The following is a 23,908-nucleotide window of genomic DNA, read 5'->3' as shown; positions in this document are numbered from 1 at the left end:
AGTGTGTAGTTAACATTAAAATGAAACCTTGATACAGCATCATAACATGATGGATGATAGTTGATGTTAGACCTTAGGACAAAAAACAAAACTAACAAAAAAATAACAATAAAAAAAAAAACAACTTAAGGCAATCATTAATTCTGCTAGGCTGCACTTTTATTTATTCATGGATTACGTTATTCATGTATTCAGTTATAATAACCATGAATATATTTCTCCAATAATACAAAATAATTGAAACAAACAGAACAGCCACAAAAACACATGACAGTGTAGGAACTATTACAGTAATGCTCAAATAAAGTTGCTTAAAAAAACAGAACAGTCAAACTGACAACACTTCAAAGCGTGTTTCTATTTACGCATTTTAAATAAATATCATAAAGAAACATCAAATAACTAATTTTCTTGACAGAAAGCAATACGTTGTTGCTCAGAGTTACTTCTCTGTCCGCATAAATCAGCAAAACTTCTCCTTTGACTTCAAGTGTTGAATTAATGCGTCTCGGGGGGCTCTCGTGTCCCCATGTCAGGGCTGGTAAACCCGTTTAAATGATTAATAACAAAACACCTTCTTAATTTCTTACAGGCTGTGATATTTAAGCTATGACAGCCTGCTACCGCTTCACTGTGTCTTGCAACATCTCACTTCAATACTTCGAAAGCAGCTTTTTTCCACATGACACTGATGATTAGAGCACTCGGAGCATGCGTCTGAAATTGCCACTTCTTAGAAGACAGGAGTGTTGTATGTTCGCCGACCCCAGGGGCAGATCACGGTTACTGGATTGTGACCAATTTTTCTCAGTTTTGTTTGGCACAAATAGGTTGCTCTATCATCCTCCTCATAGAAGTCCAGATTGAGACTCCTTCTGTTGAAGCTTAAGCATCAATTCAAGTAGGTTCATCTGCATTGTCAGCTCCTGAAACACACAGAGTTTGAAGAGCAGCTAGTGTCAGCCTTCTGCTCTGTCACAAAGTACAGCTCCACCTGTATTTGAGGGCTCAGTATACATTTTAGTCATTAGCTAACTAACCTGAGGATTAGTAGTGATGTAAAACCCAGGGACTCCTGCTTTCTCGAGCGTGTTTTGCTGGTCTATCACTTTTTGATCCATTTCTGCTACGATCTTCTTATCCATCATTTTTTGTTCCTCTCGCACACGAACGTCCAGAGCCTGATACAACAACACAAAGCTGTAAACTAAAAGCATAGAGCAATACCATTCAGTAAGCAGAGATGTTAGAATTTCAGTGCTTACCTCTAGCTCGGCTTGTTGGTTTGCCTTGAGCAGCACAAGGTTGTGAGACTTACATGACTGCAGGGCATCTTTGTGTTTTCGTGCAAGGTCTTGTTTGAGTGCTGAACACAAAAGAGAACCAGTTAATCAACAGATAAAGGTTTCCTTTCCCAAGAAGCAACTGTAATACCTGCCGCACCGGTGAATTTCAGGGGAAGTTAGTGATGTTAATCAACAAATACCAGACAACAGGAATGGCGGGCGTTCCAGTTTAAATGGTGTTCCTGTGAACAGGTGACAACTCTTTATATATTTCCCTCTCTATGTTCCTGAAGTCACTGTCTGCAGTTTTGTCATTGTGTAATAGCAGCATAGGTCATAAGATAAGATAAGATAACCTTTATTAGTCCCACGAGTGGAAAATTTGTTGGGTTAAGGCTGCCGACCTTTGCCAGCGCCATCTTACCCTTCCGACCATTCATACATTACAACATCACATGGGGAAGACAGGTCAGAGGTATAACAATGGAAAATGTACAACATGAGGAAAGACGTATGAGGCAAGGGTTGACATGAACAGTTCATGCCAAATCCACGTCATTATCTTCAGATGACGACCTGCTGATCCCTTAAAACAGACCTAAAATTGAGCTGCATCACAAGTGCAGTCGACCTCATGGAAATAAATTATTCCAATTTGTATGAACTAGCCTACATATTTTCACCTGATAGATGCTTTGTGTTTTCATAAGTAACATAAGCCTCGCTTATGGCCATGGTTTGGTGCGTGTCATTCACTCAGTGTTGGACATCTGTAGCAAGAGTTCTTTACAAATTAGGGCTGCCACAAACGATTATTTTGATAGTCGACTAGTCACCGATTATTTTTGCGATTAGTCGACTAATCAGACCATGCATCTATTGGACGTAAAACCTACATCTTATTGCACCAGCATGCATCTGCTCCTATATAACTATCATTAGCTTACAGCTTTAAGTGTTTAAGATATGTGCTAACTAAAAATAAAGACAAGATGATAGTTTATTAAATTTTAATGACATTTGCAGATTGTTTCGGTGGAGTTTAATAAACTCAGCCGTTGCTCATTGCTATCTAAAATATAACAGGACACCGGAGTATATTCTCGCGCATCTCACACTTCTGATAATCAGTTGTCTGCTTGACGTTTATTCAGCTGTGTAAAAACTATAAATTTAATCTCAGCCAAACCGATTTACTCAGGAATAAATAAAATACTAAAAATACCAAACAGTAACATTTTTAAGTTATCTAAGTGACTTATATTACATGTTTAACCTGAGTAGCGAAAGACAGCAGTGGGTTTGAAAACGATTTGCCGGGAGTCCGGTGTTCTCACAGGCTCTAGTGAGCCTTGAACCCCGGCTTGCTATCGAGCTGGTGAGACGTCTGTTACCCACGTCGGAGCACTTTTGAAAATATGTGGTGTCTTGATAAACTGAGCAGATATTTGGTAACATTCTCGCCTGAAAATACATAAACGTTTATTTTGTGACCCAGAAAAAATAATATGAGTAACATAAAAACTAACTAGCTGCCGCCATTGTTGACAACTGAGCAGGGCCGCGCTACAAATTCTGGGACACAGCTTCTTCTTCTTCGAAGTTTAACGGCAGCTGGCATCCTTGTACATGCAGTGCTGCCATCTTCTGCTTCAGTCCGTTATTACACTCTTAAATACTTCTACTTATTCCTGCGTCGTTTGGGATCTTACAAAGCTTCAAACGACAAGTCGACTATTAAATTAGTTGTCGACGATTTTAATAGTCGACGTAATCGTTACTAGTCGACTAATCATGGCAGCCCTATTACAAATACAACACTTATAGGATCATTTTTTCTCAACCTTTTCTCATTTCTGTAGGGCTGGTATGTCTGAAACTGAAGCCTGGAGGCCTGTGTCGACTAAGGAGGTGTGTCCAAATGAAGCCCATGTCAAGGCCTGTACCACTCTTCAGAATATCACATGACCAAAGATAAACGAGGGCCCATTTCTCTGATGTGACGCGAGTGTCTCATTATGTGATTCAAGCTGTTGAAAAGACGCAGGAATTTTTTTAATTTTTTTTTTTGCGTGAACTGGATCTGGGGTGATTCTGAGGATCATCACAAACTTGCAAGGAGATTGTAAGCACATTAGGGAAAAAGGCGATATCATATCTCCCAATAATAACATACATCTTACATTAATCTCAGAGAGCATGGTTAGTTAGAGGTATTCTCTCTCTCTCTACACATACATACGCACACACAGGACCTCATGTAGGTATTTTGCATTGATACATCATTACATTTATATATCGACTGTTATGTAGCCCACATGTATTATCACAGCAGGGCTGCTGTACATTGAATGACCAGCAGATGTCAGCACTTGAGCTTTTGAACAGGGCTTAGTGTCATTTGCCCTTTGGTGAAGCAACTGAAAGATTCCACACAGGACTTCATCAAACCATCACTATATTTATGCTAGTTTGTATGCTTAGTGAGTTTTTTGTGAACCCACAAACCCACAGTTTGTGAGTTTACAGAGGTGCTGTCTTGCATGTGTTTAATGTTTGGTGGAATACCTCATTAATAGTGTGTTTGAATTTATCAAGTGGTATGTGTATAAAAATATCCATCCATCCATCGATAGGAGGCAACAGCCTAAGCAGCGAAGCCCAGACCTCCCTCTCCCTGGCCACCTCCTACAGCTTTTCCAAAGGAACACCAAAGTGTTCCCTTGCCAGCTGAGACTCCAGAATGTCCTGGGTCTGCATGGGGCCTCCTCCCAGTAGGACATGCCAGGAACACCTCACCCAGGAGGCCGAACCACATTAACTGGCTCTTTTCAATCTGAAGGAGTAGTGGCTCTAATCTGAGTTCGAACCCCTCTTTATCTTTGACTTTATGTTTAATATATAAATTTTTTATATACATATATTTTCTAAAATTAAGGGTAATAATCCCACAAATACTAATATTGGTTTTAAATGTTTTGTCATTTTTAACTTCTGTCATAGTTTTTCTGTACTATGAAGTGAGTTCAACATACCCAGGGTATCTTTCTGTTCTCTGGCTGCTCTTACCCTAACACTGGCAATCAAGATAATCAGTCGTGAATGTTGTTATCAACTCACTAATGCATTATTTGCTCTGTGCATTAACATGAAAGTTGGTGCCATCTGACTGATCACACGAATTGATAAGTGTACTGGCGACAGAATGACTAATTGTAAAACTATGACCAGGTTAAACACACAATTCAGACTGAAAGCAACACAGCAGTATGGGGAAATGCACTGTAAAGTAATATAGGATTATAGGAGTAAACTGAAAAAGAGCTGGAAAAGAGCAGTCATATTAAAGATGTTTAGTCTATTTTAGCCAAGAAAGAAAGCAGGCAAAAATGCACACTGTGTGAGTTAACAGAATTATCAATGTAACAACTCTGATGGATTATAATTAAGTTCTTCATTAAATTAATATTTAAAAGACATGGTCTAAGAGAAAAGAATAAATATAAAAAGAGAATTTAGGCTTAGTCTGCATAAATTTGATATAAGCTCTCTAAGTACAAATTGGTGCTCTATTTTAGGACACATTAATGTTTATAGAATAACAATGTTGAAAAGATGTTTGCAACCAACACAAAAAAACACTTAAGTAACCAGAATAAGACAAAATCCTGCTTCATAGTATAGAGGCCTGTAGTATAAATAGATTAATTTGCTACAGCATTAGTTATGTGTCCTTTTTACAACAGTGTTGCATTTTATAGGTATATGGTATTTTATGATAACATCTCTGGACTACGCAGGAGTCGTTTTCTGTGGAATGTGGTTGAAAAGTTGTCAAACATCATCAGACAAGATGAAAACCAGCTAAGCTGGAACAGGGGACGTGTCCTGTGCGTTTCCTGTTCAGCAGTCCACAAACCTTGGTGTTCGCAGTGCAGCTTCTGTCTCTGATTGTAGAGATTCTTCTCTGTCAGATGCTGTATATCCAGCAGGCCCTGGACAATCTCATATACCGTCCCGTCTATAAGGGCTAGAGCAAGGTCACTCAGCGTGTTGTAAGACAGGCGCTGCTGAAAGGAGCTAACCACGGAGGAAAAAGCAAAACAAGAAATAAATCATCTAGAGATCAGTTACACAGCTTTAAAAAGGTGCCCCTTCATATCACAGCAATATTCTAAAGCCGGTGGAGGAAGTAACGATACCTCGGCAAGCCTTTGACCAGTGTTTGCAGTTCAGATAACAGGTAGTAATGTCTTTCTTGTTGTTGTGTAGAATCCCCCCCAGTGACACCGGGATAACCGTCCATCTCTTCATCTGGAAAGATGAGAGCAGCACGGACTCAGTTAGCTAACAGTAACAACATCGACAAATTACGCTTCTATATTTACATTTTTTCTAGAAGTAAATAATATAACTTATATACAGGAGGCTATTTTGTATCTAATGAGCTTCGTGTGTGCACAAAAGCGTGCTAAACTTACTAAGTCACTTTAAGAAAACGAAACAGACTAGTTTTGAGCTGTTAAGACTTCTAACCAAGCTAACTAGGACCCCTATTGGCGACTTTCGAGATGCCTGTCTATAATTGCGCATGAAATAGTTAAATATGCACGCTAGGTGGCGCTTTGTATAAAAAAAGAGACGCTTCTTATAGGCTACTTATCAGATATGATATTACATTTCAGACCATGACAAATTAACATGACTGAGTACATAAATACAATGATGTCAGTTAAAGACTATACGCTATGTCCCATATGAAGATTATTTTTTAAATGCAATTCTTTCAATTACGTTTATTCATATTGAACACCTAATGTAAAATAAGAGCTTAAATACCCAGCTGGGGTGCACACGCCGTGACCCGTGACGTTTAACCTCAGCTGGCTGGACGCGAAGCGCGCCTGTGTCGCGCGCTGCTTGGTGGGCAGTGCGCCGTCACGAGCTGAAGGTGTCATGAAACGAAGAAAACTCTCTTGCGGAGGGGAAGAGCACTGTTTATAACAGCGCGTATGGGAGCACAGGAGAAACTGGATTAGTGGTTCATACGATTAACATGGCCAAAAACACATCTCTTTATTTTCGAATTGTCGAGGGCAGAAACCTCCCGGCCAAAGACGTGTAAGTAATTTCTGAATGGCATGCTTCTGTGCTCAGGTCTTATGTACTAAAATATACACAGCCTCTGCATTGTTTCTTAGCTATTTGTCAAATAAGAAAAAAAATGTCATATAGCCATTTCTGGTGCGCTCTTTCCTGTAAATTAGCTAATTGAATTAGAGTAGAGATAGTCAAATTGACCTGAGTATAATTAAAGACGAGGGAAGATTAAATTAAGCTTACCCCCAGGTAAACTGGCCATGCTTTGTCTCATTCTGTAATTTTTTTCTTTGTCACGTTAAGCTCCGGAACCAGTGATCCATACTGCATTGTAAAAGTTGACAATGAAGTTGTGGCCAGGTGAGTTCTCTCTTAATTTTATTAAGATGTGCACGATAAACGTAAATTAACTGTGTTTTATCCAGACCTGCAGCTGGATGATGTTCTTATCTATATGCTGCGATCTGAGTCATCACACTTCATATATTTACATTAGTTTCTGGCTGTGCTCCCGCTACTGTGCACATGTAAACCAGGGTGGAGTGCGTGTGATCAGTGCTGTGGTACCCACAGCGTGGTCCTTCCATCACAGAGAACCTGATACTGGTCTGGCCTTTAAAACACCCACAGGTAACCATGGAGAGGGTGCATCAATTATTGCAGTGAGCACCCGGTGTAAGCCAGGTGAATGCTGGGAGCTCAGAGCAGAATACACCATTTCAGAGGTGGTTTCAGATTGGGTGAAGACATGCACATGATTTCAACCTCCAAGCTGTTCAGACAGAAGATGGTAGTTTTAGAAAGCAGCTGTAGTAAACTGCAGGATTGTTTGCTTTGCAAAGCAAATTTCTTTAGAGAAACTGCTTTGCTGTGGACTTTCACAAGAACACGGGGTGAAATTTAGTGGGTATTGTTCCATCTGGGGTGGTGAGGGAAAAAACAGCACAATGATTCACTGAAGATGCTCACACTAATTATGTTGCACTTGTAGTGTTACTGGCCAACTGAGTCCTCTGAGTGTAATGTTCATAAATGATGCAGCTGCTAGATTTTGGTACACTAGAGAAAAGTTGGTGGTAATAATGAAGGGTTAGGCCATTTTGGCAGGATGATGTATGAATGGTTTTGATTCAAAAGTATTTCTCAAAAAGCTAGCAATTTGCTTGTTTTTATTAAAAAATATCAAACTTTTCCCCAGAAATGCCTTTAAAAAACAAGTAGATCAAAGGACATTCATTTCAAAGCACATCCTGCAAAATCTTGCCTAATTGCAAAATTACAAAAATCAGGATTCAAAAACATAACTAGTGATAAGAATAAACACACAAAATTATGAATCTGACCATTAAAAAAAAACAAGCAGGATTTTTAAGGCTTTTTTTTTTTTGCCTTTATTGGATTGCAGAGTGGACAGGAAAGCAGGAAGACGAGCAGCAAAGGGCCTCAGGTCAGAGTCAAACTGTGGCTGCTGCACAGATCTGACCATTTTAAGTGTTTGTTTTGGCTTCAACAGAATCCTTAGATGACCTTTTCAAAAATCCAAGAATCTTATAGCTTGCTATCATTTTGAAACAGCTGGATTTTCTAACCTTTTTTTTTTTTTTATCACACCTGACACTTTAACAATAACTGTACATCACTAAGTTGAGAATAGTTTGAGGAGGAGGAGTTGACCGTCCGACTGCGGTCTGGAGTGTGGGGCCTCCCTGCTGCTGCGGAGTCGGGGCGGTCTGCCTCTCCCCACCGCAGGGAAAAGGGTAACACCACCTGGGTCTGGGTGCAGTTCCCCCCTCCAGGGGCAAGGGTACCTAGACCCGGTTCGTAGAGTATGCTTGGGGAGTGTGATCGTGTGTACAGCGTCTCTTTATGTCTGTCTCCACGTTGGTTGAGTGTGGAGTAAGTGCATATGAGAGCATGAGGGTGGGAATGGATGTTTGTATCTGTGTGTGCCTGTATGTCTGTGTCTATATGTCAGGTTGGGTATCAGACGCCACCTCTCTGGGGACATCTCAGGCCCTCCAAGGTTTGGAGGCCTATCTCCCCCCACCACCACTTCCCCTGCCAGTGGCGGACTCCCTCAGACATCGGTGCGCTGGTGGTTCTTTGTGTCTGGGGATGGGCGTCCAGGTACACACCGGCTCACTCCTTGGCGGCCGCTTATCGGGGCCTGGAGCCTGGGGCTCGCTCGGGCCACTTCGGAGGTGGGGTGCCCCCGGCCTCTCGGCCTGGGGCTCGGTCACTCAGGCACAGCTGGCTGCCGGCGGAGCTCACGGGCGCGTCACTGCAACTCCCCCTGGCTTCTGCTCCGCGGCTGCTGAGTGAGCCCTCATCTGGGACTCTCCTCAGCTCTTTCTGGGACAGTGGCACGGCTGCCCCTCTGTTGGTCTTCCTTGGTCTCTTGTGTTCTGGGGGCCTCTGGATGTCTGAAGTCTTGATCTCCTCCATACCTGCTTCATGCCCTGGAGGACGGGGCTGTGGCCCCCCCACACCCTCTAGCAGATCATTACATGAAGGAACCTTTTAAAAAAAACAAGCGCGTCCATGCTCACAGGTGTACACACGGGTGATCACACCCACAAACTACACCCTTTTTGGCTCCTACCTCAAAGCACACTGTGTTCTGTTGATCTTATGTGCTGCACAATAATGTTTAATATTTAGTATTTACTGTCATATTCCCATATATCATTGTGATGTTGTTTATTCTATTACTCTTGTTCTCTTCTGCTTGTTTTCTTTTTTCTTTCTCAACAGGTGATCCAGGTGATCGATATATGCATTTTCTTTTTCTTTTTTTTCTTTTTTTTTCTGCCCATTCTGTTGGTTTTTGTTTTTTGCCCTTTATCCCTGTCCCTCTTCTCAGCTGTTTCTCTTTCCCTCTTTCTTTCTCCCCTTCTTTCCCCCAGTCAAGTCTGTCCCGTATTCAGCAAGTGAAAATAAAATAAACAATAAAAGGTGAATCAAATGGACCATTATGGCAAGGCTGGGATGGTCAATTTGGTAAAGTAAATCCGTTGGGCATCTTTCTTTGCCTTTAGACAATAATTCTGATGGCAAAAGAGCCAAACGGGACAGGCAAAAAAAAAAAAAAAAAGAATAGTTTGAGGAGAGGACGATTCTCCCATTTTAATATTTATATTTAGTGCATATCACAAAATTAACATCTATATAAATGGAAACAAAGAAAGAATCTTGCACGTTTCTGTTTTTGCGCACGTTAATGTGATATGTGTCTGCTCCAGGGCTGCTGATAGTAAGCATGGTAAACTTCTCTTTTCAGGACGGCCACAGTGTGGAAGAACCTTAATCCTTTCTGGGGTGAAGAATACACGTTGCATCTCCCAATGGGGTTTCATTCGCTCTCTTTTCACGTTATGGATGAGGACACAATTGGGTAATCCCGCAACCAAAGCACTTTCAAAACTATTCCATATTTACTCTTAACTGCTGGACCCTGGTCGTGTATTTGTAGTCCTCTGTGTTTGCTTAACTTGCCATGAGTTGATATATTTGTGTGGAAACTCATGCAAAGCTTTTTAATGTTTTGGGAAAGAACTCTAAGCTTTGAATAAACAAACATCATCAGGCAGATGGTCGCCCAGATTGAGTGATTAAAGGTTGTTTTTTTTTCTCCTCTTCACATGATGGCCAGCGCTAATCATTTCACTCAAAAACTCAAAAACTTTGATCTGATTTTCAGTAGCTTCTGTCTCAAAGTCTCTCTCTCTCTTTTGTATCCCTTTCTACAGGCACGATGATGTTATTGGAAAGATTACGCTGACCAAAGAAGCCATTGGAGCTCAAGCTAAAGGCATGGCTAAACATTCAGCAGTAGTCTATAACTGGATGACTGCATGGCCAGAGCTCAGAGGTTAAACACACAAAGAATCCTGTGATGGATTCAAAAGTCCAAGTGATTGAGGAGACATGCTTTTTTTTTTTTTTTTTTTTTAAGGGTGGGAATGTTTCTTAGCTTCTCTCAAACCTTTAAATTCATTTATGCACATCACTCACAATATTTACAGGGCTTCCAGAAATTTGGGACAATATGTAAAAACTAGATAAAGCAGAGAATGCTGTGTTTGCTAATAATTTAAAACTGGGATTTAATGGAAAATCAGAAAATGGAGACACAAATTTCTGAAACTGAGAATTGCTTCTAATGAAAATTACCTGAGTATTCACTGAAAAGTGGTGCACAGGTTTAAGAAACATTCCCGGATTAAAAGTAGGTAGGTCAGTTTTGGAATGAACGCACTTTCAGCCAGACATATGGGGCTGACAAATCGTGTGTCTTTGTGTCGTAGCGTTATTAGATTACTTGAAGAGTTTAAAAGGGTATGTTTGCTGCATATTGATGATTCTCCTCCGAAGGCCACCTGGCATCGGCCTCAGTCATGTGATTCACTGCCGCATTGTGGTACTGAGTCATTTTACTCCCTCACAGGATTTCTCTCACAGCCCGGCCTTGTTATTGTACCTTTTCTTTCATTTTCTGAAAGACAAAAGTAGAATCTTAACAGCATCACACAGTGTGCATGTTGTCCAGGCAATCATCGACTGTGTGGTATTTATTTTTTATTTTTTATTTTTTACTGTTCCTGCCTTGCAGTTGTACAAACTGTAGATGTTTTTGCACTAATTAGTTTTATTTGTGTACTTAATCAAACAGAATAATGACCAGTTAGTTGTCAGAAAGAACAAAAATAAACAACTGTATCTTCCTAAAGTTAAAAATAAGGTCTTCAAACTGTTAGTTCGATCCTGAAAAATACTCATAATATTCAAAGTACATTAGTCCAGGAATTATTTGCCAGTTCATCAATGGATATTTTACAGCTAATTGGAAAATTAATATTATTTATTTTCAATATGACTCTCAAAGTTCTAATCTCTCAGCTCCTCTCAGTGTTTAATGGTTTAGAGATTAATCTCTTTTTGTGCTTTACGGCCAGGGCTAGACTGCTGGCTAAATCTCACAAAGGTTGACCCTGATGAAGAAGTTCAAGGAGAGATCCATCTGGGTCTGGAGCTGCTTAAAGATACGGAGAAGATCAGTCTGCGGTGTCAAGTCATTGAAGCCAGGTAAAATGAAATGCTGCGCTGCCGAGAAAATGCCAGGAAGGCGATTTCACTTAAAAACGGCCACGGACAATAGTGGCTCGAACATTTCAGAATCTGCCATGTGAGTTTGTGATAGAGCCACCGTATTATCACTTCAAACGTGGTCACGTTTGTGTAGCTGAGCTCCTTGTAGTTGAGCTCTGGCAGTATATCAGTGTTTTTTGAGCTGAACTCTTATCACCATCACCCCGCAGGCCTCCACACTCCCTTCTGAGTCACACCGCCACTGTCACACCGCTCACTGCCCCATCTGTGTGTCCCAGGCTACAATCTTTCCTTCTCAGGCGGGGCACCAATGAGCTTGTCAATCAGGACTTGACACTGTGTTATTCAAATGTGCTCTGATGAGTGTGAATTGAGTTTGAAAGAAAAAGGTTGAGTAAGAAGTAGAGATTCAGCTTTCTTTCCTCGCTAAAGCACACTAATTTAACTTGCAGAACAGATAATAAGAGTTAGCGGAGCATTTTGGCGGATTAATGATTTCTCTTGTCCTTTGGTGTGGTGATACCCGCAGAGACTTGGCTCCAAGAGACATTTCTGGAACCTCTGATCCCTTCACAAGAGTTATTTTCAACAACCATAGTGCAGAGACCTCGGTGAGCTCTGTCTGCATGCATGAGTGGGTTATGTTGGTTGCACTGAAGTCTGATTGATGGTTGCCTTACTGTTTGTCATTTAAAGGTTAAATGTTAAAGATTAGGCTGATCTTTTGATTTCTTTCAATTTCTTAATGCTGGATTTTTAGATAATCAAGAAGACCCGTTTTCCTCACTGGGGTGAGACGTTAGAGCTGGAGCTGGATCCAGAGGAGCTGCGTGAGGAGGAGGGGACTGTTACTGTACAGGTCTGGGACTGGGACATGGTGGGCAAGAATGACTTTCTGGGAAAGGTGAGGTTCCCATAATTCTAATCATTTTTCATATGTATTAAAATTCAGGTCATGAGTAGCTTACAAAAGGTTTTATAATTGAGTACAGTGTTCCTTGCTATAAAATAAAGGCTTTTACCTCTTCTTGTTGATATTGTGTGCTTGCTTTCTGTGTCTTTTCCACAGGTGGAAATCCCTTTTGCTTGTTTGCACAAGACACCTCAGTTAGAGGGCTGGTTTCGTTTACTGCCCTTGGGAAACAATGAGGTTGATGCTGGGTGAGGATTATGGGTGTGCTTCTTTGTACAATGTGGTAACTATGCATCTTTAGAGAGAGGCATTTCCTTTCAGAAACCATCAAGACTAAAATTGTCGTAGCAATCATCACATCTTTTCTTAAATGTTCCCAAGAGAAGCTTTTATTTTCCTCCCGGCTCTCTTTCGAGCACTTAAAAGCACAATCACGGATGTATAGCCAGTGCGTTGATGGCATCTGCACCCCGAGATAATTTTAGAGCGAGCGGAGGGCTGAGTGAACTGTAAAGTAAAGGGAATTTCTCAGGTTCATTAGGAAATGACTCACTCTTGTAAGGAGTTTTTGCACTCCAGTCCACTGTTGATTTAGAGAGGACTGTGACCAAGCGGTGCGTCATTTTCCCCCAAACACGGTGAGCCATGTGTTTAGAAAATGTCCTTGCCAGGGGCAGGATGATTTAGCGGTTGTTTTTACGAGTGTACTATAAGCTTTATTTCTTATCTAAACTGCATTTTCCAATCAACCGCTGACTCCTTTAACAAAAACAAAAACAAAAAAAGAGTTTATGCAAATGTCTAACAAAGACTATTGTCAGACTATTATTGTGTTAGCTGAAAATCTGTGCTGTGATACTTTCCTTTGTTTTTAGTGGCAAGCTGGGAGCACTCCGTCTCAAGGTCCGTCTGGTGGAGGATCAGATCTTGCCATCCATGTACTATCAGCCTCTCATCGACCTTCTGGTTGAGTCGGTAATCTCCCCTACAGAGGTCAGCATGACAGCTCCTCTTCAATGCTAATATTAATTTGTTGACCACTCAGTCACTCGCCATGTCAAGGGACTGCTGTATGCATTACTTCTTCCATCTGCAGTTAGACCTCATCTGCTTCATCTGTCCGGCTTCCCAGTTGCGCCAAAATTCTTGACCCGTGACCCGAGTTCTCTTCTTCTGAACAGGTGGAGGATAGCAGCGCTCTGACTATGCTGGAGGAGGTCACCACAGTTGAGAGCAGACAGGACGTGGCAATGACTTTGGTGAAAATCTACCTGGGACAAGGACTGGTGGTGCCCTTCCTGGACTACCTTAACACCCGGGAGGTCAACCACACCAGTAAGACGAAGCGAAAAAGTGCAAACTTTAAACCGTTTTTAAAGGTTTTGATTTCATGTCCTCCATCTTGCAAGTGTCTAAATTTGCTCAGAATTTATGTGTATTTGTGCTCTTAATTACATGTAATAACTGTGGCTGCACTTTGAATATACAGTGTAGGATCTAAGTTTATCTCTGTTAGTCAGTATTTATATTAGTCAGACTTTGGGACGTGCCAGTTTGCTGTTATTGCTCCACTCTCCAGAGACCCTCTGAGGGCTGCTGCTGCTGCATTGACATTAAGGTCTCTGAACACTGCAGCTATGGTATGTGTGTGGGCAGTAAAAGCCTCCCAACACTATATTTACTACCCCAGTGCCAATTATTTACTCACCCAACAGTCTTCCCTTGGCTGTTCTCTGGTCTGGATTAGTCATGTTTTTGCCTCCGCACCATATCCCCATGATAATTCACACTGAGCTCTGGTCTTTGGTTTCTGTTGGTATAGTTTCTGCTAATAAGCATAGTGCCTAAGTTTCCATAGCAACTCCACATGATCCAAATGGTAACTGCTTGATCAGGAATGCATTGTGTGAGCACCCAGACATTAAAGTTAGGCACACGGCACAAAAACGTACAGTACACCTGCTGGGCAGCAGTGAAAAACCCACCCTTCTCCTTACATCCAAATAATTTACCTGGCAACCCAGTCCCGTTACTATGGATATTTTAGTGTCACCGCATGACTAACATGACATTGAGGCAAGGTCGGTCTGCCCTCACTTGTGACTCTGGACTATTTGTTCTTGATTGATAGACTTGTGCCAGACTAAATAGAAAGCATAGATACTTAAGAAATGTATAAATGAGCCCAGAGAAAAAGGTGAAATGAGGGTGGAGCAAACAAATGCTCCACAGGCTATATGAAAAGCTTCCACTCTAAGGAAGCAGTGTTTCAATCTTAAATTTTTCTTTTTCATCAAGTATAATTAAGAGCCTGATGAGGGTCTATGTGATGCTTTATTAAATTGATTGGGAGCTACTGGATGCAGTAATAAGATCCTTCCCACCATTCCCACTGTCATACATCATATAAAAGGTGTTTTTAGGTACAACAATAGATAGATGACAGGAAAAGAGCAATAAATTGTTGTGGTGGATGTTGAGCTTCTTACCCTTTTTTAATTCTTTAATTGAAAACTGTTGCTTTGTTTCACTTGATTCAGATTAAGGAAAATCTTTTTATGCCCACTAATTTTGCTCATATGTAAGATATTTTGCTAATACTATTTTTTTTCCTTCTGCTCTTATAGCTGATCCTAACACCTTATTTCGATCAAACTCACTTGCCTCCAAAGCCATGGAACAGTTCATGAAGGTGAGCTAAGTTTTAAAAAAAATTATTATTATTATTATTATTATAGTTCCTGCAGTTTTTTGGTCCCTGCTCTGAGGGAAAGCATGATGTGCCTGATATTTACTCTCTGAATTATGCAGATTTAGATAAAACAAGGCAAGCTGTCAAGTGTAAGAACAAAAAGGCATGTGTAGCATGTGTAGCATGACAAATGCAAAGGTAACTTTAATGTATCAATGAGTATGTCGACATAACAGGCTGCTATATAGGGCAGGATCAATCCAAATTAAGTGCAACAGAAAGTGTGTCAATTTTCAAGATTGCTACAAAAAGGAGTAAAAAAACACAGATGATCCAAAAGAGGACAAGAAACAGACAGAGGCAAGGAGAGATGCAGGACAGGAGGTGGTTAGCTTGACAAGCTGACTGAGCCAATTTTGCTTAGGAAGTTTCCCAACTGAGTGAAGTGACCCAGAAGTGTCTAGAGTCATAATAGGAGGTCGTTAAATTCTTTAAATGTTAAGGAAAGCTGCTTCAGTGCTTCCCTTATTACCACCTTTAGAAAAGGATGCACATTTACCATCTCTTATGAAATGAAAAGACATAATGCTGCCCCTCAATTCAAAGAAAATGATCAGCATACTGACACATCATGTGCTACTCGGTTTAAATTTTTCATACATGCGATCACTTCACTGATACTCATTGTATGAAGTGCTTTGAAACCTAATTTTAGAAAATTGCTCTATAAATAAGGTTTTTTATATGCATTTAACTAATTGAAGTGAAGGCTTGCATTGCGTATGTCCCCATTTTTGGTCTTAGCATTTAGTCTTATTAATTCATCTAACATGAGAGGTGCTAAAAAGCCCTATTAAAGGGTTAATTCTACAGCAGGACGAGATGAGTGGCATTTCTTGATACAAACACTTCACTGTGTGCTGGAAAGCTGTTCTTGGTAATCAAGTGATATTTTTCACAAGGATATATACACCGTTAATATAAAATTGTCACCTTGTCACATTTTTAACTAGTCTTATGCAAGTTAGATTCCCTGTGGACAACAATCCTGTTTTCCTTTTTGTGAATTCTTCTTAGCGTTTTTCCTTGACCCTCTGGATGTTTCCTATCAAGGGAAAGTGTCATCAACGGAGGGAATTGTTGTCTGTTTGACCGCAACCACAAGCTAAACACATACCAGGGAACAACACCACATGAGAAAATAACCTTCAAAACAAAACAACCATAAACGGAAAGAGGGACATGGAAAACAAACAGATAAACTGAGGAAGCAGACAGGGAGGGACACACAAAAGACGCAGGGGAACAGATCAAGAAAAGCAAAACGAATAACAGTGACCTTAACAGATGTCTTCAACATATGATATTGTTTTGCTATCAGGCTGTTGGCATGCTGTATCTGCATGAGGTGTTGAAGCCCATCATCAACCGCATCTTTGATGAGAAAAAGTACATTGAACTTGACCCATGTAAGATCGACCTGAACCGCACAAGGTAAATCGGACCTAAAACATATCTTGTTGGATCACAATTCTATAGTCATACTCGGACCTGGTAATAGAGTAGGACTGCTACAATTGACAAGAGGGGATTTGTGGGTTGTACGCTCAGGCGTGCTATTCGCAAATTATGTGTTAAAATGGAAAAGCTGCCACAGGAGACTGCCCACTTCCTTTACACTTCACCCCTGAGAGAAAGACATGAATGTGAGGAAATGAAAAAAAAGTAAAATGGGAATGGCTGTTGCTTGGCAACTGCCATGAGCCCCCTGAGATATCTATCTCTGACATGGGGGGAGATCCAGGATCTAACGTTCTCCATGTATGCAGTAGCTCTAACCTACTATCTTATCTCGTCCCCTTAAATTATCTCAGTTTATGTGTTTAGATATTGTCAATACGGCAGTCATTGTTTGGATTCCTCTGTAGTAACATGGTCTCATATGTAACGAGGTAATGAAGAACAGAAATGTTATCAGTCCTTTTATAAACTGTGTTACAGAACAGATAAAAGCCTGTCTTGGATAGCTCCTGTTTGCATTGCGTTTACGCTGCAGATCTCAGGGATTCATTTGTTTACAGCATCTTTCTTTGTCTCTGAAGAAGGATTTCATTCAAGGGTGCAGTGTCAGAGGCAGAGGTGCGGGACAGCAGCGTGGAGATGCTGCAGAGCTATTTGACCAGCATCATCGAATCAATCGTGAGCTCAGTCGATCAGTGTCCTCCTGTAATGAGAGTGGCCTTCAAACAGCTGCACAAGAGAGTGGAGGAGCAATTTACCGAGCCTGAGAATGAGGTTAGTGTGAAGCAAAACACACAGAGAGGAAAGCGTGTCAGTGTATTTGTGGTTACTTTCACCCGCAGCTTATCCCGAGGCAGCCTGTCACCGTTCAGTGACTCGTCTTCATTTTTACAGGATGTGAAGTACCTGGCCATCAGTGGATTCTTTTTCCTGCGTTTTTTTGCTCCTGCAATCCTCACACCTAAGCTGTTTCAGCTGAGAGACCAGCATGCTGACACGCGTACAAGCAGAACACTGTTACTACTAGCCAAGGTATGATTCAGAACACAGACATGCACATAGACTCTGCTGTGAATCATTTATCCATGTTCAGACTTATGCACTCCTCAAAACAAAACACAAAATAAACAGTAAAGTGTTGGAAGCCTTGAGCGTGATGCAACAGGCCATCTGTGTGAGGAGATGGATTTTAATGTTGTGGATATAAAACAAATAAAACATGGAGCAGGAATACGATGTAACACAAACACACGGTGTTTGCTTTTCTCACTTTGTTTGGTAATTATGTAACACTGTAGGTCTGCGTGTGCCTTATTTTAAGTTCTGCCATAATCAGCAAAATAAGATTGATATTCCATCTCCAGTCATTTATATTTATATGTCTCTGCTGTGGTCTGAGACCTCACCATCCTTTCATACGTTCACATGGAAAGTCTAAAGACAGTGAGGGCAGCAGCAAGATGCCCTTAGGGAACAGAGCAGGGATCAGTGAGGACAGGATGACATGCAAGTAGCATCTTTAGCTTCAAATGAAGGAGTTGGTAGACTGAAGAATTTTGAAAAGAGTATGAGATTTGCCGGTAGGATGTACGGAAAGGGAAACAGCTGAGCTGATGTGAGCTAGAATTTAGATTAGCTGATCTGCTGGGATTGTTTGAGTCTGTTCTCACAGAACTAACGCTGTATTCATTTTTTAGACACTAATAAAAATGTTAATTATTTGAAAGGTGCTAATAATCTGCAGTAATGCCACTAGATCACCTGTTGTTAGGAACCCGTTTAAAATTCATAACTACTCTACTCAGACAGCAAATCTCAAAGAAGTTTTTTTCACCAACTATACAGAGTATGGCCATAAAACATCCCTCTCACATTATGCTCCGTTTTAACCATAAATAGATCAGATGAGCATGTTAGCAGGTTATAACTGGAATTTGAGTCGATATTTCTTGATATCATTAAAAGCAGGGATCTTAGATCCAGATGTTAGAAGAACAGTAAAACCTCATTCCACTCCCACGTGTGGCTTCTGTGGTTGCTGTCCATGGTGCTGAAGAACTGTTGCCATGGGCCCTCTACAGAGACGGGGAACGGGCTATTTTTACCTCTGTGTGCTGCAACCAGTCTGTGGTTCAAAGCCAAGCATCAGAGAGATGTAGAGGGGGACTTCCTCCTCACCCTAGGCCAGGTGTGGGCTGGACAAAGGGCCTCGCAGCATGCTTGGCCCCAGGGACCCTTTTGATCTTCGACTTTTAGATATGCAGTCACTCCCTCACTTCTGTCATTTTCTGGAGATTTGATATGGTGAAGATGTGAGTTTGTAGTTGATATCGTGCCTCTGTGGTTGCCAGGCACTACAAAGTGTTGGGAACTTGGGACTTCAGCTGGGCCACGGAAAAGAACAGTGGATGGCACCTCTTCATCCCATCATCCTTCGCAGTGTGGCTTCTGTCAAGGACTTCCTGGACAAGTTAATTGACATAGATCATGACACTGGTAAGACTGTAACCACCAAACACATCACTACAACGTGTAATCAAAAGCCAAGTCCAGAGGCCATGCTGTTGAGCTAATCAGCCACAGGCCACCTGCCAGTGTAGTAGCTCCCAGCTGATATAGGTGAAACAATACTGTAGCCTTGCAGTGAAATATTCATAACTAGTTGGAAGTCTGGAAAAGAGATGACATGGTTAATGAGCTGGCAGGGAGCTGAAGTGAGAAGCTGCCACATGGGCTGTTGTTGTCCTGGCTGTTGCCTTAATGTCATATGTCAGTGAGGCTGTTGTTGTGAAACATCTTCCCCCTCTGACATATCGTGTTTCAACCTCCGTCTTCACATCACACCCACTTTTTTCTCCTAAAGGCCAGTTTGACATTTAATGCCCTTGAGGTGAATTTGTTGGACAGAAGCAGATGCTTGTTATTCCTCTTTGAAGCTCTATCCCTCATGGCGTGATGGAACAAGACTGAGGAGCCATCTGTAACAGAGTGCAGTTTAAAGCAATGAATCTATATAGTTTATTGACACAGCACCACCTTGTGTCTATCCGGGTGAATATGCAATTAGCTACAGATTACATACAGTTTTCCCTTTATGTCCGTCTTCTGCTTTCTCTGCGCAGCGTCTGAAGTGCCTCAGAGGGCTGTGTTCATGGCTTCAGTCACAGTCAAAGAGGGGTTTCTCCACAAACACAAAGCAGAAGGACCCCAACTGTTATCCCGCTTTGCATTTAAGAAACGGTACTTCTGGTTGACGAGTGAGACGCTGTCTTATGCCAAGACTCCCGACTGGCAGGTGGGTATTGTGCCAGCAAAATTTTATAATCTACCAACATACTGCATATCATGTGTGAAATACATATGAGTATTTACGTTACTGCTCATTTTGGCAACCAGCCACTGTGTCAAGTGTTGCTTTTTAATCATGTTTTGCTACGACTGATGGATCAAATAATCAAAAACAATCAAAGTAATGATAAAAATACGTGTACAATATGCCCATTTGTGCCCAATGAAGGGCATTCATCACCACGTGTTGCACAAAGAGAAAACATTTTAGTCATCTGCTTCTTTGCTTTCATGTATTTGTGTTGATCTTCTCGTGAGAACATCATTACTGATATTACAATGTAGTGCCTAACCCGTGATAATGATTTCCTCTCATTTTCTAACCAGAGACTGTCAGAGAGAGGGAGACAGTTGATGGGAGCAGAACATCCTCGTCACTAAATGCCTCTCTTTGAGTCAGTCTCTGCTTTGTGTGACTGGAATAAAGCCGAGGGTTAATTGAAAGCTATGGATATTCATACGAACATCGCAAATCACACTGGAGACAATGTCCTGGCCCCTTTTCTCCATGTTGGAGCACTCCAGTCTCAGTGAGATGAGCTCCCATTGGAAGTGGCTGATTTACACTTTAAAGTAGCCTTTGCTGCCATGATGATCTCATCCTCACTTCCTCCTTGCGCCGTACCGTTCCTCGTAGCTTTTCAGGATGAGAAACCTCTTCATTAATTTGCTCAGTGATCAGATGTCACCTTTATTTCACTGAGTCCTTTGTGTAGTATGCCTGAGGCAAGGCATGATACATCATTGCCATCATGTGCATACCTGTTCTAATTGGGGCTGTGGTTTGCAGGTGCGCTCTTCAATTCCTATTCAGTGTGTGTGCGCCGTGGAGAGGGTGGATGAAAATGCTTTTCAGCAGCAGAATGTAATGCAGGTCATCACCCAGGACAACGACGGACAGCTGCACACCACGTACATCCAGTGCAAGGTGCGTTTGTACACCACCCAGTTGCCTAGACAGTGCATGAGTTTTTTTTAAAGTTTTTTAAACACAAAACCCTGACAGTTTTCTATAGTCACAGATTTGAATTTTTAACAAGTTTTATTAATCTCCTAGAAAAAAGTCACTAAATATCTATATTGTTTTCTGTCGCAATGATGTGCTTTATCCCTGTAGGTTTTTCAGCTGATTGCCTTCAAAATGCAGATTTTTCTTTTTTCAGTTCGACATTAAACTTCATGGTTCACCGTATTTCAATTTTCCCAAACAGAATGTAAATGAGCTGAACCAGTGGCTGTCTGCGATCAGGAAAGTCAGCATCTACAATGAGCGCATGCTGCCCTCTTTTCACCCGGGGGTTCATCGCAGTGGCAAGTGGACCTGCTGCCTGCAGGCCGACCGAGCTGGTAATCCTGCTGTTATTACTTCCAGATGTACTGATTTATGTTCAAGACACCAGAATATTTGTAGGAAACTTGCAAACTCCCCTTTGCTACTTTACTAAGGTTTGACTGGCTGTTTTTGATGCGCTCTCCAAATCAATTTTATTTACTCACCGCCTTGCACGTGGGATTAAACATTTTACATTCTTTTCAGCACCAACACTACAGGTTTGATTGTTACTAAGGCTGTTCCATTGACTATTATATACAAACTAGTAGAAACATCTATTAAAATGATATTTTACATTTAGTGGGGTGAAGTTCAGACTGTAAAGTGCCAGAGATGAATAAAAAAAAGCTGTGTCTCAGTTGCAGGCTGCAGTAGAACCCACTCAGCTGTGACACTTGGTGACTGGAGTGACCCGCTGGATCCAGACGTGGAGACTCAGACGATATACAAGCAGCTTCTGCAGGGCAAAGACAAACTCAGGTTGGTGCCCGAGCATGTCCTCGGCCTGTATGCATTTCTTTTCCTGAACACTAGAGGTCTATGTTGCTATACAGTAAAGCACTGCTGTGCTGCTTCTTGACATTAGTATGAGTCAAGTGTTTAACTTTCACTGTGTGATCATGTGATATGATTCTGATACTGCAGGAACAAATATCTGGAGATGCCGGATGATGATGAGACAGCGTGCAATAAAGAAAAGAAGACGAATGTGGACGTTCACCCAGGTGACACTAAACTTTAACTTTTCTATCAAGTTACATGTACAAGTGCTTTAATTGTTGTATTATCATTATTATTATCCCCTTATATTCTATGTGGGTATGACATTTCCAGGAAGTAATTCTACAGAAACAACATCCTTTTATCTACACGTTTCTCTGTCACAGATGGTGCTGGATGCACTGTTCAGCAAATGAAGCCATGTCAGGGCATCGCTGCTCGGCTGTTGGTGGTGATAGAGGACCTGGAGCAGGCTCACGCTACCTTCCAGCGCAGAGAAAAGGAGGACGTCACCAGTGTTATTATGAATCCCTAGAGTTCACATGTGGACTGGGAGCCTTTAATGCATCAAGGCGGGTTAGGGGTGGGGAGTGGAAGGGCAGCATCCTGTACCAACACAAGTGAAAATCAGCTAACCCACTCTCTTGATTGTCACGGAGAAAAAATTGGCTGCGTGGTGCCACCTCTTCCAGCGTTTTAGTACATTTCCTCCTGGCTGTAAAGAGCAAGAGGGAATTCTGCCACTTTAATCTTTTTGATTCTCCGAGTGCCACCGACAAGAGCGCCGCAGGAAGATTATGATACTTGACAAAAAGGAGGAGGTGGGTGGGGAGGGGTGGAGGGACTTTAAAGCATGATCTGACTTGATATTTTTTATGTAGATAATAAGCAATCTGTTGCATGGCCCACATCCACTTGTTGTGAAATGTGAAAAGAAGCTTTTATATTTTGAGATACTGTACAGGACCCGAGTCACACATTTATATGCAAAAAGCTTGTTTTAGTGTAACCTACAGTACCTGAATGTAAGGTGTTTTGATATTGCTGTTATTATTATAAATGCTTTGTATTTTTATTGAGGCAAAATATCACCATGGCCGCAATGTAGCAGCGACAATAACATTATAAATTATTCCACAGTGTGACGCCGCTTGTAAAGTGAGCAAAACTCAGATTTTAATTGTTGCTTCAGTCCCTTTACACAAAACATCCGCTTTGGTTTGGTGCTACGGCCAGTCAACGTAAATGTTGGGTTCTGATGTAATTCACATTTTTATAATGCCAAGATGGGTAATATTTACCTGGTTATTATATAATATCCATACATGGACAAATTTTATTTGAAAAAGAGGGGAATTAACAATCATGAGACACTCCCGTTTACTAAGTTGACAGTTTCAGAGATTTTTGTGCCACTGCATTGGTTTCATGTGTTTGAGATGCCAAATCTGCTTTTAGGAGTTTTAAAGAAAAAATACACATGTGGGGAATTTTGATCATTTTCCACAGAGAAAGTAGTGTTCAGTGTCCGTCTATTAAACAATATTCAGTTGAATAAAATCTGATCTGAGATCACTGAGATGACCTCATCAGGCATTCTTCTTACCCTCAAGCTTAACACTCTAAAACACATGGCAGACATTACATTCAGCATCCTGTATTGAGATGGTTATTACGAGTGTGTTGGTGTTTGCAGCTTTCCACATTTTTCTTTTATTAATCTGCCGCTCAAGTCATAACGAGAGTAGGCATGAGTGGAACATTGTGTTCTCTTGAATGGGGACTCTTGTTATGAAAAAGAAAAGAAAGGAAAAAAACCCCCGCCTGTACCTTACTTTGCAAATTCATCATAATGGTTTGTTCCAAGTGGGTTGTTACTGTGAACACAATTGTATTATTCAATAAACTCCGGTGAAGAAATCAAAGGAGAAGGTGTCAAATTTGTGCCCAGAAAAAAACGAGACTGACACTTTTTTTTTCTTTACGTTGATCCTCACTTGGTTTCCATAAAATGAAGGATTGGTTCAAAAAATCTGCTTTGCTGGCTTATGTCTGTCCGTCTCCTGGTTAGCATTAAAGTGCAGGAGGATCTGACTTCAAGCAGA

At 41.2% G+C, this 23,908-nt stretch overlaps 2 protein-coding genes across 5 annotated transcripts; one reads left to right on the top strand and one right to left on the bottom strand.

The window, feature by feature from the left end:
• Positions 1 to 137: 137 nt before the first annotated feature.
• On the bottom strand, positions 138 to 5,850 carry dgcr6 (DiGeorge syndrome critical region gene 6). The gene is made up of 6 exons (XM_085425131.1): positions 5,768 to 5,850; positions 5,489 to 5,600; positions 5,206 to 5,366; positions 1,266 to 1,366; positions 1,041 to 1,181; positions 138 to 926 (listed from the first exon to the last, which is right to left on the bottom strand). The coding sequence occupies exons 2-6, from the start codon at positions 5,590 to 5,592 to the stop codon at positions 849 to 851; spliced, it is 585 nt and encodes a 194-aa protein (XP_085281257.1). The 5' UTR covers positions 5,593 to 5,600; positions 5,768 to 5,850; the 3' UTR covers positions 138 to 848.
• A 143-nt stretch (positions 5,851 to 5,993) lies between these two features.
• Positions 5,994 to 23,584, top strand: rasal1a (RAS protein activator like 1a (GAP1 like)). Of its 4 annotated transcripts, none has more exons than XM_085425130.1 (21): positions 5,994 to 6,407; positions 6,690 to 6,746; positions 9,667 to 9,780; positions 10,136 to 10,197; positions 11,342 to 11,471; positions 12,025 to 12,106; positions 12,256 to 12,399; positions 12,565 to 12,656; positions 13,284 to 13,401; positions 13,590 to 13,743; positions 15,036 to 15,100; positions 16,482 to 16,594; positions 17,203 to 17,395; positions 17,516 to 17,653; positions 18,973 to 19,117; positions 19,744 to 19,916; positions 20,760 to 20,897; positions 21,181 to 21,316; positions 21,662 to 21,782; positions 21,948 to 22,027; positions 22,190 to 23,584. In XM_085425130.1, exons 1-21 carry the CDS (start codon positions 6,343 to 6,345, stop codon positions 22,336 to 22,338), a joined length of 2,469 nt encoding a protein of 822 aa, XP_085281256.1. In that variant the 5' UTR covers positions 5,994 to 6,342; the 3' UTR covers positions 22,339 to 23,584. The 4 variants fall into 4 exon arrangements, with proteins under 4 accessions (XP_085281256.1, XP_085281255.1, XP_085281254.1 ...); XM_085425129.1 differs by having other exon boundaries at positions 10,136 to 10,257; positions 13,284 to 13,383; XM_085425128.1 differs by having other exon boundaries at positions 10,136 to 10,257; positions 17,206 to 17,395.
• The last annotated feature ends 324 nt before the right edge of the window (positions 23,585 to 23,908 follow it).

Source organism: Rhamphochromis longiceps, linkage group LG12 (genome assembly GCF_057381845.1).
Source record: "Rhamphochromis longiceps isolate RC_006_pf linkage group LG12, R_longiceps_female_GT1.1, whole genome shotgun sequence".
In the NCBI taxonomy this organism is placed as follows: Eukaryota; Metazoa; Chordata; class Actinopteri; order Cichliformes; family Cichlidae; genus Rhamphochromis; species Rhamphochromis longiceps.
This window is presented reverse-complemented; position numbering and strand designations above follow the sequence as displayed.